The sequence below is a fragment of the Macaca mulatta genome, chromosome 6 (genome assembly GCF_049350105.2).
Source record: "Macaca mulatta isolate MMU2019108-1 chromosome 6, T2T-MMU8v2.0, whole genome shotgun sequence".
NCBI lineage: Eukaryota > Metazoa > Chordata > Mammalia > Primates > Cercopithecidae > Macaca > Macaca mulatta.
Genome location: NC_133411.1, coordinates 117,015,550 through 117,035,326, shown reverse-complemented (window position 1 = coordinate 117,035,326; position 19,777 = coordinate 117,015,550). Strand labels below are relative to the sequence as shown.

The following is a 19,777-nucleotide window of genomic DNA, read 5'->3' as shown; positions in this document are numbered from 1 at the left end:
TGTGGCTTATTTAGATTTTTATTACATTTTAATACACTAGCTGAGGTTCCAGCCTAGTTAATGAGTAGAAGGTATATGCCTTGTTCCCTCCCTTGTCCAACCAAGTCCTTCTCTAAGTGTAGATATCAGACTTCTCAAGGTCTGAGTCCTGAAGTGATAGAACATCCATGCTGCCTTTGCTAAGGTACTGTGAGTCCTCTTTTGTTAGTTCATCCACTTCAGTCAACCTTTACAATCGAGGGTCTTGTTTCATTTTTAACTTTTGTAGGGCCTTAAGAAAATTTGGAAACCATTTGAGGTCTTTCTTCTTTTCTCTTCTCTTCTCTTTTCTTTTCTTTCTTTCTTGACAGAGTCTCGCTCTGTCACTCAGGCCAGAGTGCAATGGTCTGATCTCGGCTCAGTGCATCCTCTGCCTCCCAGGTTCAGGTGATTCACCTGCCTCTGCCTCCTGAGTATCTGACACTACAGGCACGTGCCACCATGCCCAGCTAATTTTTGTATTTTTAGTAGAGGCGAGTTTTCACCACGTTGGTCAGGCTGGTCTTGAACTCCTGACCCATTTGAGGTCTTTCTATAATCCACCAAGCCTATGTTTCCTAGGTAACATTTTAGTGTCTCATTTTATATTTAAATACATACATGGCCATACCAATCATTGACTAATTTTAATCTTTAATATGAATTAATTAGATGTCACGTTTTTTCCTTAAAAAAGCAGTATTAAACTGAAAGATGATTTCCCATATTCTACTTTCTGACTTGTGTTTCTGTTAAAATACCTTGCTAAATATTTAAAAATTGGAGTGAAACATTTAGATCTTGATTGTAAGGCTTTGCTTATTCAAATCCTCTGTGATTTGTATAACTCACAACTACCAGTGAATTATAAGGAAAGTAAGTTTAATTAAAATGTCAGTTTCCTAAATGTAATTATCTGTTTGAGACTATGAAGGATTATTTTAGGTAGCTTTTCGTGAAACACTGGAGGGCACCATTATGAAATTCCCGTAGTGAAGAAAGAAATGTGATGAATTTGACAGAACTGTTTGTGGAGTTTTGAATACAAATACCACATCTCATAGAAGTGCTAGTTTTGTGTCTTGTAATGATGCTGGTTACTGGGGATTAGTCTCTTGGAACTGCCTTTGGATACTGTCGTATTTCAAGTTGAGTTGGCCAAAGTGGTTATGGGGAAGGCCATGTGAATGTAGTGACTGTCAGCTCATGAGAAAACAAGAGTAAAATAGTCTTTAAGATCCCTGTAGAAGCCTGGAGCGTAAGAGCTCAAGTTAACCTGTTTCTTCATGGATACATTTGTGCTCCACTGGAAGAGTGAGAAATGTTTTATTTATGGACAGTACATGCAGGGCAGTAAGAGTCACAAGTAGCCCAGTGTCATCCGTCATCTGGTCTACCTTACTGTGAGGAGTAGGCCTGGATGCAAGCTTTCTAAAAGTTCAAGAGTCAAATAGAACTCAAAGTTTAGATATTTTTGGATTTTCACAAGTCTATAAAATAGGTTAGATTTGCCAACATCTCTCTATCCAGTATCTGCAATTTGATAAGTTATTCGGCTGAACTGGCACAAGCAGCTTTATATTTTCTTCTCTATACAATTTTTATTGTATGCTCTCACCATCTTCTTGTTGATATGTGAATTTTTTTTTATTGTGGTAAAATGTATGTAATGTAAAATATACTATTTTAACTATTTAAAATGTACAGTTTAGTGGCATTAAGTACATTCAAACTGTTGTGATGAAGAGTTGCATTACAATGAAGGAAGCCAAGAGATAGGTAAGAATTCACATAGAAACTCTGTGTCAGAAGCTGTGCTAGAACCCCAAATATGCATGTGTAGGAGATATTTATGTAGCTGGATAAAATTTTTGTGACTTTGAATCTTCCTAGAAACTATGGTAAAAGATAAATTGGGAAAATAAAGTCATGCTATATGTATATTTAGTATGGTTTTATTCAGTAGTTCACATATGCATATAGTTACAAATAGCAAAATTAATCCTTAATGTTTATAGGTTTAAGAGTCGTATGTCAAAGTATTTTCAGGCGGCCCTATAGGTCCATTTAATGTAGTTTATTTCTTCTTTTCCTGTGATACCAACATGGGGCTGCTGTCAGCACATGAGCCCAGAAAGCTGCCTAGCATCTGCAGTTCTCAAGGGCTGTCTGGTTCTTTTTACATGTTACTGGAACAATATATTTCCAACAGTGATAAAAACTTTTTGGGTGTGGGGATCAAAAATGCCCTATAAAGAAAGTTAGCTGTAAAGACAATGTGATTTTAAAAAATGATGATTTTTAGGTAGAAAACAGAAGTGTGGGGAACAGTAATATGAGTATTATCAAATTTAACAGTGACTCAGATCCTTGACACATACAAATTCATCTTTGCTCAATCAAAAACAAGAAAACTTGACCAGTGAAACCATTTTATCCACCTCTCTAGCCCTAATGCAAAATCTTGTGAAAAATAAAACTTTAGGGAACATAAAAAGGCAGTCAACCTATGTTCAGATATATATGGAAGTATGTGACTATTGACAACTGTGAATTGAGTAAAGGCCAGAAGCTTTGCAAATATTTCCATAAAGTGTTTCCATTAAACCCATCTTCCCATGAGTAAGAGTCGGTTTAAGAAATTTAGGAAGACCTCCCCACTTTCTAGGTGTCTTTCTCTGTCTCTGTCTCTGTCTCGGCCTCTCTGTCTCTCTCTATTTCTCTTTCTTCTGACAAGAGTGGCCACATCATAACTGACTGTTTTCTAGGAAGTATTTCCTTGGAAGCTGAAGAAAAACCTAGAGGAGAAGGCTGAATGGACTAAGCCTCTCACTCTGTGCTTTTGTGAGCATAAGTATCTGAGGAAGGACAGAGAGCCTCAGCCTTTAAAGTGGGCAAGGATATTCCCCTTGTCTTGAGTGAAGCCTGACTTTTCTTCAGCAATACAACCTCCCCACAGCCCTCCTGTATTTGTTTTCTACTGATACACAACAAATTACTACAAGTTTAGCAGCTTAAAACAATGTGCATTTATCATCTCACTAGTTCTGTGGGTCAGGAGACCAGACAGATATAGCTTAGCTGTGTCCTCTGCCTATGGTTTAACAAGGCAATCAAGATGTCAACTGGGGCTGTATTTCTTTCTAGAGCTCAAGTCTTCTTATAAGCTCATGTAGTTGCTGGAAGAATTCGGTTCCTCGTGGTTGTAGAACTAACATCCTCATTTTCTTGCTGGCCCTCAGCCAGTGGCCAATCCTCAGAAGCCTCTCACAGTCCTTTTCACAACACAGTTGCTTAGTTCTTCAAGGCCAAGCAGGATAATTTCTCTGACCTCTAGACCCTTTGTAAGGGCTTAACTGATTATGTTAGGCCCACCTAGGATACTTTCCCTTTTGATTCATTCAGTGTCAACTAATCAGGAACCATAATTACAGCTGCAAAATCTCTTTGCTTTATAAGGAGAATTTCCGTCCTAATCGTGGGTCCTGTCCACACTCAAGGGGGCAGGGATTACTATAGAGCAAAGGCCATTGGGATCATCTTAGAATTTTGCCTACCACATTTTCTCAGTGTGTTTCTCTCAGAGTCAGGAGGTGAGGGCAGGATCCTGTTTGCTTTCCATAGCTGCTTTCAGGTTATTACTTTCCTTCCTCTCATGAAAAATAACAACAAAAAAAAACACTGAGTCTGAGACTTGTGCTTTTTGGCATTACCATTGTTTCTTTCATTTTATTGCCATCCTATCCCATCCCATCCCATCCCATGAATTCTTCCAGCAACCACATGAGCTTGTAAGAGGACTTGAGCTCTAGAAAGAAATACAGCCCCAGTTGAGATCTTGATTGCCTTGAGAAACCCTAGGCAGAGGACACAGCTAAGCCATGTCTGGTCTCCTAACCCACAGAACTAGTGAGTTGATAGATGTACATTGCCATCTATCCTTCTGGTGTCTCCTGTTCATAAAAGATGTTGGCCTTCCATTTTGCTCCAAGCACAGCCATGACAGTGGGTGATTTCAATTTCTGTGCCCACCACATGCAGATCACGTGTTGGGAAGGAAGAACACATAGCAAAGAGCATTCATATCAGCCCTTTATTCCCTTAGGTGAATTCTAGTGAGGTCAGAAAAGTTATAGAAACTTATTTTGCCATTTATTTTTTATTTTATTTGTCTCTCTTCTTCTTGTACTTTTAGATACTTAAAAAAAAGTTAGCTACAATGAGAGATGAGACATAGGAATCAGGGGCTATGTTTGCAGCCCAAACAGCTCACCTTTGAGCCCTGGGCTTAGTATTGATTATAATTATTTTAGTAAGACGAACCTTGAGGAAGGGGAAACTGAGGGAGTTGACCAAGGTTCTGACTGGTCAGTTGCCTGAAGCTACTGAGACAGCCAGAAAGGTCTGTTTTAATGAGTCCATTCCTGTGTGTTTTGGTTGCCAAGTACCAATTATGTTCTGATGTTGCTGAAACCCTTAATGTGTGGTTATTGAATAGGAACTTTGAAGAACCCATTTCTTCTTTGCTTGTCCTACCTGGGTTCTGGAGCATCATTTTGCTGAGTCCCATCCTGGACTGGACGTGACTTCCTTGGACGTCTTACCTGATAAGCCAATTGCAGAGACCTTTTCCTGAAGCTCTGCCTTTACTAATGCCTACAACCTAGGCCTTAGAAGAAGCTGTTACATACACTTGCTGTCTCAGTTAGAAAGAATTTACCTGCTGTTGTGGACCTTTTTGTGTTTTACGTGTGGCAGCTATCTCTCTCTCCATAGTTGGGCAGCATGCTTCAGACAGCATTGAGTAGTGACTCTGTGAATTCTCTCTGTGTAGCCTCTCCGATTGGGAGCTGAAGTGGAAAGAGAGTGTGAGTACTGCCTGGCAGGTTTACCTCCTACCCTTCCAACGACCATTCTTTTGAGCTGTCCTGTCCAACACTGTAGCCATTAGCCACGTGCAGATATAAAAATTAAATGCAAATTATTTAAAATTAAATAAAATTTAAAGTTCAGGTCCCCTGTCACACTGGTTACATTTTAGGTACTCAGTAGGTACAAGTGATTAGTGATTACTATATCAGACAGCAGAAATATAGAACATTTTCAGTGGAGATTCAAGTGTCTGCTCTTCTCTTGGGGTTTAAGCTGAACTGACTTAAATTCTCACACACTTAGCAACTTAAAACAGCACCAGTTTATTATTTCACGATTCTGTAAGTTAGAAGCCTGTCTGACACAGGTCTCACTAGGGTAAATTCAGGATGTCAGCTGTGTTTCTGAAGGGAGCATCTATTTTCTTGCTCGCTCTTACAGGTTTTTTTTTTTGGCAGAATTAAATTTCTTAAGGTTCTAAGTCTGAGGTCCTTATTTCTTTCTGGCTGGCAGCTGAGGGCTGTTTCCAACTCTAAAGCTGCCCATATTCCTTGGCTTCTGGCCCTTTCCTCAATATTTGAAGTTAGTAAAGGTATCTTGAATCCCTTTCATGAGTGAAACATCTCCTGTATCTTCCATTACATCTCTTTGGCTTTCTCTGAGTAAGCCTGTGCTTATAAGGGTCTCCAGTGATTACACTGGGCCTACTCAGATAACCTGGGATAGTCTCCCCATCTCAAGATCCATACCTTTAATCACATCTGCAAAATCCCCTTTGCCTTATAAGGTAACATATTAGAGCATAGATATCTTTGGTGGGAGGGATATTTGTGTTATTTGGTCTATCATATGTCTCCAGATTAAGTTTTGCATATTATTAAGCAAAAATAGCTTAATATTTGAAACGTAGTTATTTGAAGAGGATAATTAAGATCCTACCACCTTTATGTAAATATTGTCATTAATTTGCTTTAGAGGCTAAACATCAGGGGAAGACAAGAAACTTAAAGAAATAGAAAATGAAGACATGGAGAAGGTGGAACCTGGAGAAATTTTTGCTTCTTAAGCCACATTTTATATCGTTTTATGATGAAACACATACCCATAATAGTACAGTTTGGAGTACATTGATAATACATCACCAAGCTATCTCTGAATTAACCATTTAGTCATATTTCATCTTTAAAAAAATATATATATATACAGAAATGGCATTATAATTATGAAGGTAATATCTGAAATTGAACAATGTTAGAATAATCTTATCAAATTGTAGGTACTTAATGTAATATATTCAATACCTTGCCTGCCTATTAGACAATAGATTGGTAACTTGATTTTTAGGAAACTTGAATAAAATCTTTCTTTCTTTCTTTTTTTCTTTTTTTGAGACGGAGTCTTGCTCTGTCACCAGACTGGAGCACAGTGGCGCGATTTCAGCTTACTGCAACCTCCGCCTCCCGGGTTCAAGCAATTCCCCTGCCTCAGCCTTCCAAGTAGCTGGGATTACAGGGATGCACCACCACGCCCAGCTAATTTTTTGTATTTTAGTAGAGATGGGGTTTCACCATATTGGTCAAGATGGTCTTAATCTCCTGACCTCGTGATCTGCCTGCCTCAGCTTCCCAAAGTGCTGGGATTACAGATGTGAGCCACTGCACCTGGCCAAATCTACTTTCTGTTCATGTTTGTTGCCATTCAGATACTCACCATAGATTTCTATACACTCATGCTTAATTTAGTGTATAAAATATTACATATACAATATCTTTAATTAAAAGATTCTAGGCTATCATCTATTTTAAATATTTTACAATGATACTCTACCTTGTAATAAACTACATTTGTAAGTTTTGAGAGTGAATGTAGCATTTACCTTTTTCATCTTTCATTTTATTTATCTCATTAGCTAAGAAACCTTTCCAGCTTGGACCTACGTCATATCACTGAACTGGATAATGAAACCGTGATGGAAATTGTCAAGAGGTGCAAAAATCTTAGCTCTCTCAATCTCTGTCTGAACTGGATCATAAATGACAGGTAACCTTTGTAACATGTTAAAAATACTTTTCTAGAGTAAAACATTTAGCAAATACTAATTATTGTTATAACAATGCATGTCTTTAAAATTGAATGCAGCTGTGCCTTTTCAAATTCTTATGTTTCAGTTTTGAAAATCATCTAGATCTATACTTTTAATGCATCTATTGCTTGTAAGTGCAGCAAAGTTTTTAGGTGCTTTAATACAAATATTTGCCTCAACAATTGTAACAATAGTAGGCTGTTGAATATTTTCTTTGTTATCCATCTAAGAAGTGCCTGCTTTTTGCCACGCTTGTAAGTTTGTAATGATATGTTATTTGTTGCTTTAACATTTTTGCAACATTTGTGGTTGATTTTATGATTTGGAGAAACCATCTGAAGCATTAACATTTAAACCCTTTCTTAAAGGTGACATTGTTTTTTCAGAGATGGGGGTCTCACTGTGTTTCCCAGGTGCAATTCCTGGGCTCAAGCAATCCTTCTGCCTCAGCCTCCCAAGTAGCTGGGACTACAGGCATACGCCACTGCGCCTGTATTAGCCCATTCTAGCATTGCCATAAAGAACTACCTTAGACTGGATAATTTATAAAGATAAGAGGTATAATTCACAGTTCTGCAGGCTGTACAGGAACTATGGCTGGAGAAGCCTCGGGAAACTTACAAGCATGGTAAAAAGCAGGAACATCTTACATGGCTGGAAAAGGAAGGAAGAGAGTGATGTGGGAGGTACTACACATTTTTAGACATCCAGTTCTTGTGAGAACTCACTCACTATCAGGAGAACAGCAAGGGGTAAATCTGCCCCCATGATCCAGTCACCTCCCACAGGCCCTTCCTCCAACATTGGGGTTACAATTTGACAGGAGATTTGGGTGGGAACACAAATCCAAATCGTATCAGCACCTAAGGATGACATTTTGTTCTCAGTATGTATACGTAATTTGTTTCAGAAATTGAAGTCCTGTGATGAATAGCTTAATATACAGTATAGAATCAGAAGTATTTTTCTTATGAATAATGATTAACCCATTTTTCTTTGAAATAATGCAGGAAGGAAGAGAGAGATACAGGAAAACCCTTAGAAGTAGACTATTATAATGAAAACAACTGCAGAGTGGTGCTAGCACTACTGATTAGGTAGATTTGTAAATATGAGCATGAGAGGAATCTTGCCCAGTAAGTTTCTAAGATTTGTTTTTAAAAGATAAGTTTCCGAAAATATTTTCCTTTCAAAATAGAAGGCACTATTTCAGCTAAAATTAGAGCCTATTTAGATTTAAATATTCTTTTAAAAATAGGAGAAATAATTTGTTTGTGTCAGATAATGCTTTAAATTTAAGAAATTCCCCCCTGCCCCCCGGCCTTTTTGTTGTTGTTGTTGAAACTGAATCTTGCTCTGTCACCCAGGCTGGAGTAAGGTCAGTGGCATGTTCTCCACTCACTGTGACCTCCAGTTCCTGGGTTCGAGGGATTCTCTTGCCTCAGCCACCCGAGTAGCTGGGATTATAAGTGTGTACCACCACGTCCAACTAAGTTTTGTATTTTTGATAGAGATGGGGTTTCTGTTGGCCTGGCTAGTGTCAAACTACTGGCCTTAATTGATCCCCCCCTCACCTCAGCCTCCCAAAGTGCTGGGATTATAGGCATGAGCTATAAGTTACCATGTCTGGCCTCTCCTCTTTTAATTTCCTTTTATACCTTAAAATAAAACCATGTAGACTCCATTTTCCCCAGTTTTGGTAAATTCTAGTAACATTTTCTTAAATTACCCTGAATTACTCTTTATGTGATAGCCTTGACTTCACTCTTTCTTAGTAAAATTTTTCTTGAAAAATGTACTCCTCTAGAATGGGTATGTGATCACCATTTATAAAAATTCTCTCTTGTTTTTGAATAATATTCACCATATGAAATATATCATCTTCTAAAGAAAATGGAACTGAATGAAGGTTATTATTCTAAGTGAAGTAACTCAGGAATCAAAAACCAAATACCATGTATTCTCACTTATAAGGGGGCGTTGAACTGTGGGTACACAAAGGCATGTAGAGTGTTACAATAGACATGGGAGCTCCAAGTGAGGAGGCTCAGAGAGGGTGAGGGATAAAAACAGCCTATTGGGTACAATGTACACTATTCAGGTGATGGGCACACTAAAATCCTATACCTCACCACGACAGAATTCATCCATGTAACTAAAACTACTTGTGCCCCTAAAGTTACTGAAATTAAAACATTTAAGAAAAAGAAAATTGAAATAAATTAACTTTCCTGAAAACAAAGCGTACAAAGTGAAATTCTTCTCTATAATCAACATCCTATGTAGACAATTTAAAGTAATTTTTAAAAAGTTATTCATAACACATAATAAAGTACATAAATATTATCTTGTGGTTTTAAATATCTAACATTAGTTCAATGTATTACCATAAATTTCTTGGTAATGCATTGAATTAAAGGTAGAAAACTGGGTCAGGGGTGGTGGCTCACACCTGTAATCCCAGCACTTTGGGAGGCCGAGGCAGGCGGATCATGAGGTCAAGAGATTGAGACCATCCTGGCTAACATGGTGAAACCCCATCTCTACTAAAAATACAAAAATTAGCTGGGTATGGTGCTGCGTGCCTGTAGTCCCAGCTACTCTGGAGACTGAGGTAGGAGAATCACTTGAACCCAGAAGGCGGAGGTTGCAGTGAGCCAAGATCATGCCATTGTACTCCAGCCTGGGCCACAAGAGCGAAACTCTGTCTCAAAAAAAAAAAAGTAGAAAACTGTTTCTGCAATAAGGTGATTATATTCCACAACAATTTTCTGTGTGCAGGACATGTGTAGAAGACTCATTTAATGGGAGACTACTATAATTGATAAATAAGATACAGTATATACATGGTTATATGAGTTACCTAAGTAAATATTTTGCTTAGGTTTGTATCATTTAAATAAAGATGGGAGAGTGGATTTCTAATCTTCTAGTTCTTTAAATGCTTATTTTGTTGTAGCTGGATAATTTACAAATGAAAATGTCGAGCGCTCTCACTTTGCCTTTCCTTCCCTCTGTTAGGCTTCATGTACTCAACCTTGTGCTATTTCAGTCATTTTTTTCCTACTTAACTGTAATGGTTATTTGGTGTTTGATCCTGAATATATGTATTGGAGAGATTTATTTGCAAGGAATGAAAGTGTATTTTTATGTTTTTAATGGAAAAGTTTGGATTAATTGAGAAAACATGCATTTTAATGAGGTTGAGCAGTAGAGATTTAAAGATCAGGCTCTTTTAGGTTTTAATTACACTACTTGCACTTATCCTGTATACTGTAATAGAAGTTTCAAACATTAAAACCCACTTTACAGTATCATCTAAATTACTCATCTCATTGTTCTTGCCATACTATATTACTAAGCTAAGTAATATTTGTAATTATATTGGTATAAATCTAGAACTTCCCATCAGACTTAATTATAATTTCAGCACTTAGCTGAGATGGGTTAGTAACCTTCCATATAGAGGGCACTGGAATGCACTAATGCGTTTAGCCTATCAATTAATTCTGTTTTACATTCGTTCATTATTGTTATCCTCCAGAAATCAGAAAGCATTTATTAGCCCCCTACTAAATACATGGTACTGTGTCTCAGACTGTGGGGCACTGAGTTCCTGCTGTTCTCAAAGGTCACTCTCTTTAGGTGACATAAGACATAATGATAATAGTGAGCCTTGTAAGGATCGAGGGGACGAAAGTAACCTTTATTACCCAGGTAATTGATAGGCACTTTACACATGTTCTCATTTAATCTCTTCAACGTCTTTTGTTCAGGGGAAGGTCATACTATTTCTATTAAATTTAGATTATTTCTTTGACTTTCTTTGGCTTTTCAGTGGATGTATTTTTCCATCATCGTTGCAGTAAAAACTAAGTGAGGACAAACAAGAAAAGTGAATGGCTAATCAGTCAATTTTCTGTGTCATAGCTGGGATTCACATGCAATTGACATTTATATATAAAATTCTTAATTTTTTAACTAAGTTCATTATTTTCTTTCATATTGAAAGTATAATGGAACTTTTAGATATTAATTTATATACAATACCTATTATAAGAATTTATCCTGAATGTTGCTAGTTTTAATACAGGATTTCTCACATTAAGATAAATTTCAATACTTGTCACAGTCCTTTATGTGTAACATTTATCCTAGGTTTTAATAGTTCTTATCTGTGAACTTTTTTTAAGTTCAAAATTTTAAAATGTGTAGTAATTGAAAGACTTTACTGTTATGCTTACGGTGTCTGTTAGCATTTTCTGGTCCTCGAATTGATCTCTGTGACTAAGACATGCTGCTCTTTATCTTTGTTTTTCTAAAAGCACTTTTTGTGTTTAGAGAGTTAAACAGCATGATATTTTCTTGTATTCAGAAGGATGGTCTAGTAGTCATTTGACATTTACCATTGCTTTTGAATACAAATAACTTCCCAGTGTTTTATAAAAAGAGGACACTGACTATTTCTATCAGTGATTTAAATTAAACATCTGGTTATTATGTCTCCTCCACTCCCTGATTCTAAGTTTATTGAATTTTTTTTTGTATTTATATCAGTCTTTATTATTTCACATCCAGTTTGGCCTACAATATTTTTATATATTTGACACAGAGTCCAAAAGCAGCATGTTTTGGGTGTAACAGCTGATGTGTAAAAAACTGGTCTGAGCATTGTTATAGCTATATGCTTACAATGGTTCTTTTATTCTTTTTTGTTAATAAGAATTAAATAAAATCTAATTGATTTTAATAGATCTGTACAAAAGCTGTTTTCAGTTTTTAAACTATCAAAGATGTAATCTCCCCGTTTTCAATTTTTAACATTGGTTGGGAAAATGAACTTAGTTTAATCTTATGTTTTATATCCCCATTCTCAAACATATGAGCCTTTCTTTGACAGTTGACCATGCTTGCTTATGAATTAGGTGAACCATATAGAAAAATAATAGAAGATAAATAAGATTATCTAACATACGGCAGCTCAAGTCACAAAGCATAACAAAGGCCAGAGTTGTTGTTAATATCAGTTAAATTGCCATGATTTGCTGTGTGAATCTTGTATTTATGTAAGGGAAGCTATTGCATCAGTGCACACTCTAAAATTTGGAGAATTTTAAATCTTAGACTGTTATCCAGTTTCTTTCAAGTAAAAAATAAGACAAAATATTGCTATTTTATTTTGTATGTGCTAGAGGTTAAAATAATACCTATAGCTATTTCTCTCTGTCTCTCTCTCTCTCTCTTTTTTTTTTTTAAAGACAGTCACGCTCTGTTGCCCAGGCTGCAGTAGCACAATCTCAGCCCACTGCAACTTCTGCCTCCCGGGTTCAAGTGCTTCTCCTGCCTCACCCTCCCAAGTAGCTGGGTTTACAGGCATTCACCACCATGCGGGGCTGATTTTTGTGTTGTTAGTAGAGACAGAGTTTCACCATGTTGGCCAGGCTGGTCTAGAACTCCTGACCTCAAGTTATCTGCCCACCTTGCTTGACCCCCCAAAGTGCTGGGGTTACAGGTGTGAACCACTGCCCCCAGCCAGATATTTCTCTTTAAATATAACTTTTTAATAAGGCCATTTGAAGTTGCAAACTTCTGGTCCACAGCTGAGACTAGTCCACATAGCTGTTTTGTTTGGCATATACAGTATTTAAAAATTTTGAATTAGTTGCCAACACTTTAAAAATTGGGATAGTTCACATAAATATTCTGAATTCAGGCTTTCTTTTGGAAAAGTTGTGGACCCAATAATACTATGCCCATATTTTCTCATGTCAACCTTCTTTCTGGGATGAGGAATAGACTGTTCTCTTTGGCCCCCTTTCCATTTATCCACTCTTCCCACCAAACTGAATTATCCTTCCTTAAAATTGAGATGTAGAGAATTTTAGATATTTCATATTTAAATCATATGGTTCTTTTTAAATTGAGTCTGGTAAAATATATTAAAAAATGATAGCTCATTAGTCTACCTAAATTAGTTATTTACTGTTACAGGCACCGGAATGTTAGTCAACAGGTGGAAGTTATAGACAGAGACAGAATGCAGTTTAAAATAAGTTAAAACCTTGATTTTCATCGACTGCCTTCCAAAATAGAGAGTGCACTCTTTGTTAGTGTTCAGAGTGCTATAAAGGAGTTTCCTGATTTATAAGGAGGGTTGGACTAGTTTATTAAAAAGTCCCTCAAACTCCAAACCTATGACGTGAAGTTGCTTATTTTAAAATGAATTCATTGTCAATGTTTAGTGTTTGATTTGTGATTCCTTTGTTTTCAATATTAAGAAAAATCTTAATACTATTCTCTCTGTCTCTTTTTTTATTTTTGTATAGAAAAAGTCCTCTTTTGTTTTTTTAGGTATACTGAGGTGAAAGTTGTAGAGTGACAGATTACTCCACCACCCCTTTCAGTGAGACTGACAGCACCTTGTCTCATGTAAAACTCAATGAGTCTTTATATAAAGATTTTTCTAACTCCCCTGATCTTCTCTGGGTGTTTATTCTGTTTCTTCTTTCAAATTTCCGTTGATTCAATAAAAAGCGGTGATATTTAGAAATAAAGTTCAGAGAGGATTTGAGCAGGTGTTGGTGATATAAAATATTTGCTGAGTGCCCATTGTGTTTTATTTCCAAGAATTGTTTTGTGAACATATGCTATATATTGTATTTATAAGTGTTCAAGGACTGGGTAGATAATCTACCATCTTCCTGTGAATGTCATGTCACAGTGGACTTAGAATTTTATTTCATTTCAATCCCCTAATATTACTTAATTCTCCTAGAGACTGAGGTTTAAAGATTGCCCAAGGGGAACAAACCTATCCATTAAATCCAGCAGGCAGAGTTGAATTTGAGTTTGAGAATATTTTGTTTTCCATTAAAGTTAAGTGGTATGGAGGAGAGAAATACTTTTCACCTTGGAGTATTGAGTGTGAAGTTTGAGCCATTTTCTATCATAAAAGTCTGAAAACTTGAAAATAAAGAGGTGGCAAAAATAATGCTGACTGTTGAAGCTGCTTGGTGGTGGTATTTATAGCAGCACTGCCCTGCCTCTATAGAATGCAGAGCAATCTGTCTGCATACTTTTGGTGCCTAATAATGTGTCTGGGCTGGCTAGGTGAAGCTTTAGTAAAACTGAATTTTAGCTTATTTTTTGTAATCCACTGAATAATTTTGTGTATGTTCTATGACATTGTTTGTAGTTTTGCAAAAAGAATAATGAAATATATTTTACTGAGTTCTGAGAGGATTATAGAAACAGCATGGAGTCTTTCTAAACTAGTGATGTTAGTTTGAGGTTAGCATATTTTTGACACTATCTTTTTTATTCACATATTCACAATTATGTGTAAGACCGTCCCTAGAAGGATAGTTTGGTATTGGAGTAACTATTATTCCGGGCTTCTAAACTAACTTTAAAAAATCATGAGGCCAGGCATGGTGGCTCACCTCTTGTCATCTCAGCACTTTAGGAGGCCAAGGAGGGTGGATTACTTGAGCTCAGGAGTTCAAGACCAGCCTGGGCAACATGGTGAAACCCCATCTCTGTAAAAAAAAAAATTAAAAATTAGCCGGGCATAATGGCACATGCCTGTAGACCCAGCTACTGAGGAGGCTGAGCTGAGAGGATAGCTCCAGACTGGGAGGATTGCTTGAGACTGGGAGGCAGAGGTTGAGGTGAGCTGTGATTTTGCCACTGCTCTCCAGTCTGGGTGACAGAAGAAGACTCATCTGAAAAAAAAAAACAAAAAACAAAACAACAACAACAAAAAAAACCATGCCTTCTCTGTTCTGTCCATTAGATCTTCTTTTTAAAACCATGATTGGCCATGTAGTACTACTGAGTTAAGAGTGTATATATACATTTTTTTATCTCTCTGTTTTTTTTTTTTTTTTCCTGGAGCAAGGATAATAGCAATAGCTAATAATAGTTACTACTTAATTACTGTCTGTTCCAGACACTGTTCTGTTTATACACATTGTTTTATGTAATCTCTACAACAACCTTGAGGAAGGAATTATCCCCGTTTTCAAACAAAGGAATTAAGGCTCAGACACGCTGAATAGTTCACAACTGGGGGAACCAAGACTGGAACCCATTTTTGTGGTCTTGAGTCGAAGCTCCTACCATGAAGGGCATACTGTGTTCCATGTCCTTATTCTGCTTCAGACCTAGAGTGACTATATATCCTGATTTGCCCAGGATAGTTCCAACCCATGCCTGTTGTTTTGGCATTCTGTCAGGTTTAGTATTTGTGCTGCTGCTGTTCCTAAGTTCCAAAATATCTTGCTTTAAATGATAAATTAAATGGTCATCCGACCTCAGACATCGGACACAGTTGATCATTCTGAACATGGTTAGAATGGTACCTTTGCTTTTCCCTATGGGATATCTGAAGGGTGACATGTTGGAATATTTTATTGCAAATATCAAATTGTGGATATTTTAAAAAACAGCTTATTTTTGGTAAAAAGTAATTTTTCCAATCAACTCCATTTGTAAATAGTTTTCATTTCTTATGATATTTCTTGAGGAAAAGTAGAAAATTTTGTCCAGTTTTTTGTGTTTTGCACTACACGTGACTCATAGTTGGTCTGAAAAAGAATTTCACTAATGAATTTTGAATAGGTATTTATTTAACTTATAATGATGCACAATTATTTTTACACATATTTCATTATCTGTAAATGCTTCCTTGTAGGTTGTGGCAAATACTTAATCATTGCAGATTAAAGGAGACTACTGGTTATAATACTTTGAATAAGTTGTCTTTCAGTTAAAAAGAAGGAAGTTATCTTCATCGAAGGGTTCAGTACCTTTGGCAGGAAATAATTGGCAAAATTAATCTCTATACTTTTTTAAGTATGTGGGTTTTTGTTTTTTTTCAAATAATTGATGATATTTTACTACAAAAGGCAAAGTTTTTCTGGTAAAATTATTCGTGCATTTATCCTCAGATGAGATTCTTAGTGCATTCAAATTTAAAGAAACTTTTTCAGTTGTTTGGCAGGTAGTAGTATTAAATATCAGTTCTGATATTGGTTCTTTTAGTACTTCTAGTTATTTATTATCATTTTTAAGGAAATACTGGTTGCTGTGTAACACCAGAGTATTTAACCTAGTAAAATCACTTTAAAGGAAAAGTCTGTATGTCATGTGTATATTTCAACCTGCTTTGACTTTTAACTCCAAGAGATGAGATGAGACTGAATTTGATATGATTATGGCTTATTGATTTTCCATGTTGACATTATTTTGTCTAATAGAATAATGTGAATATTTATTATCGTCCTAACATATAATGGTAATTTTTAATTTCAGTGTTGTCTTTGGTTCCTAGTGAGTAATAGTGCATAAGTGAACATTTCTACAAATACAAATAGTAGTGACTAAGAGGTTCCATAGAATCACATTATGGATATTTCTGGATGTGCTCCTCTAAGTGCTGCAATTGCTTTTGTGTTTTTCAGGCCATTAAAAGATGAGTAAACAGAGGTAGGCATTTAGCTTGCAGTATTTAAACATATTTTCCATTTTATGAAATCATAATTTGTGATTAAATTACAGGAAAGAATGTAATTTTGTGTGATGGTGAATACAGTGTTATAAGCCCATGGATTTAGGGACATCCTAGTCTCAGATCTGTTTTAAAACTGCCAACAATGAAGAAAATCTTCGTTTATTGATGACAATGATGATACCTTATTGACTGCTTGGACAAATTTGTACCATCTCCCACTTCTCCCAGGAGTTGTCTTATTCTTAATTCACCAAACCAAAAGTGGCAATTAAAATAACTCACTGTTGTCAAAATTTTAAAATGTATGATAAATGAAGCCCAGTAAATAGTGAAAATATGAGAAAGGTGATTAAATCTGACAATTTTCTTGTAAAAGACTTGAGATGATAAATATCTCCTGTGATTAGTTATTAATTTAGTGCAAGGGATTTTGCTTCAGCCTAAAATATTTTATGAACAGTGGCATAAAGAAATATTTTAGAAGATAGGTACACACATGTTTAACCATAGGAGAAATTGCTGGAACTTGATTGGTAGTAATTAAAAATGGCAGACATGACATGCAAGTGTCTGGGCTATTTTCTGTATGACAGTCCTTTCAGAGATTAAGAAAGGGAGGTATTTCCTGAAGACATGAAGAATGGCAGAATACTTTCAGCTTGAACCTTTACGCCTCATGAAAATGGAAAGGTTTTATGTATATCATTCTTCAACTGATAAAACATTTAATTTAAGACAGTATAAAATTACTGCTCACTTACTGAAGTGTGAAAAATATCAAAGTTGTTACTTAATAATTATAGTTGCACTGCTACTAATAATTTCCCTCAAAATGAATGTGAATTCCATTTATTTAGAGAAAAGATGAAATAATAATAGTGATTGTAATGAAGTGCTCTATCATGTTACTGTCTAGCTGAATCTATAGCACATGGCTCTGTTGGTGGCATATATTATTGTGCGACTGTGTGATGTTTTGTTTATGAGTCTTTCTCCTTGTAAGGAGGAGCTGGGTCTTCATCTTGTGCCCTCTGCCCTCACCTCACAGCCCCCCTTCACCTCTGCTTCCAATCAGCACCTCACACAGGACCCTGCTCAGAGAATTAATTTAATACATTCATGTTGAGAGAATTATAGATCATGCTTTTGTATGATGAATAAATTTTCTTTTAAATTTGGCTCAAACTCTGGCTGAAATCCAGGCAATTAGTTCAGATTCTCCCTTTCTAACAGATTTATTTATTTCTGAGTAAAGTTGATGCTTCAGAAAGTGAAAACTTGATGTCATTGTTCGGATTCAGATAAAGCTTGCTTTATGTATTATATGCTATTTGTCTGAAAGCCATAGCCTCATTTTTGAACAAGGAATAGAATTCCAATGTTCAATCAATGCATTTTGCCCTTTTAGTAGGGACTTTGGAATACTTTGATTGAAGAAGTGAAGAACCGGAAACTTTGCCTGCAGACAGTTGCAGCTGTTTTTTGTTTTTTGTTTTTTTTTTTTTTTTTGCTTCTTTGTGAAAAACGTATGGCTATATGAGAAAAAAATCTTATGAGTTTTTCTTTAGCTCTTCTTGTAGTACTTTTAAGTGCTACCTTTCAAATGTATAAGTGTTTGGTTAATTGCTACTATGAACCTCAACACACTTATTAAGGCCAGGTTCACATTAGAACAATTATCTGGTTAATTGCTCTGGTGCAAAAAGAGGCTAAAAAATCATCAGAACATCAAGTTGTGAAAGCACTGGCAGGAGTTTCAAAACCACCAAGCATACCTACTGCAAATCACATCAGCAAAGCAATTAATTTAGGCTAATTGCTTTTCTGTTTGTTCAAGATGCACTTTGGAACTGTCTTTTGAAATCATGGCAATTAAGATTAGTGAGCAATATAATTTAAAAATGTTAGAATAGTCACTATTTTTTAAAAGTGGTAACTATTCCATATAAACCTGTACAGTATATCTCTCATCCATGTAGTACTTTGAAATAATTAAACAAAATTAGATTATTTTATATATTCATAAGACTTCCATAAAAAATAAATTGAGGAGTAGATTACCTATTCCTGAACTATAGCATAGGGTTATCTTTAATCCTAATTATCAGTTAGAATTATCTAATTTCAACAATTCATGCTATGACAGCTTGCTGAATATGGTGAGAAATAGCCTCCAAAGGTGACATTGGCTACTGGCATTTTCTCCAGATGAATGTATGTTTGGCTTCTTATATGACTTCTCATAACATAATCAGGATTTTACAATGTATTAACCACCAGATTTGACACAATTCACATTATTGAGGTTTTCCTTGTTATTAACCATTATAATTTTGGCAGCACCAATTTGTCAAAAATTGTAAACTACTTAAGTTTCCAGCTGTTTCTCTGTGAAGCAGTGTTGTAGCAGGTCCTCAGCTGAAAAGAATGACAATTTTAGGAATCAATTTCTTGTTAGGGAATGTAGAAATACCATTATTGGAGGAATAACCTTTCATTCCCCAAACTGTTTCTCTGTTTACCATATTGTCAAACAAGCAAATAGCTCTTTCCTTTACCCCTCTCTTTCCATAGAAGCAATTTTTATGTGGTATGTTTAGTGACATATCCTGCCCCATTAAATTGTTCAAAGAAAATAGGTTGTATTGTATTAAAGACTGTGGCTCTGCAAATGAATCTTCTAGAGAAACACATGTTAAAGAAAGTCCTGGTAGCAGTTATCATTTCTTTACTGTAATAAATTTGATCTCCTCATAATTCAGTATGAATAGATCTTTGGACATAGCTAATTAACTACATCACAAAATTAAAATTTTCTCTAGGGATTATTTTCATAGGAAAAAAGTGTATATGCTTTTTATAAGGATATATTTTTCTTCTTTTATAAACTTCATAGTTTCTAGTAGTGCTACATACTCAATCTAGATTTCTTGGTGATGCTATTTGTTGTGGAATGTTCAATTAGAAAGCTGCTGTTGGCTGGGCACAGTAGCTCACACCTGTAATCCCAGCACTTTGGGAGGCCGAGGCAGGGAGATCACTTGAGGTCAGGAGTTCGAGAGCAGCCTAACCAACATGGTGAAACCCCATCTCTACTAAAAAAAAAATACAAAATTAGCCAGGTGTAGTGGCACACACCTGTAATCCCAGCTTCTTGGGAAGCGGGGGAGGAGAATCACTTGAACCCAGGAGGCGGAGGTTGCAGTGAGCCAAGATCGCACCATTGCACTCCAGCCTGGGCAACAAGAGCTAAACTCCATCTCAAAAAACAATAAATAAATTAAAAAAGC

The 19,777-nt window shown here is 36.1% G+C and overlaps 1 protein-coding gene across 2 annotated transcripts in view; it reads left to right on the top strand.

The window, feature by feature from the left end:
- Nucleotides 1–19,777, top strand: part of FBXL17 (F-box and leucine rich repeat protein 17) — a 545,014-nt gene that overhangs the window by 210,802 nt on the left and 314,435 nt on the right. For both annotated transcript variants that reach the window (XM_015140531.3, XM_078005091.1), the window contains exon 6: nucleotides 6,800–6,930. In XM_015140531.3, the coding sequence (XP_014996017.3) occupies nucleotides 6,800–6,930 (131 nt within the window). The remainder of the gene's footprint in view (nucleotides 1–6,799; nucleotides 6,931–19,777) is intronic.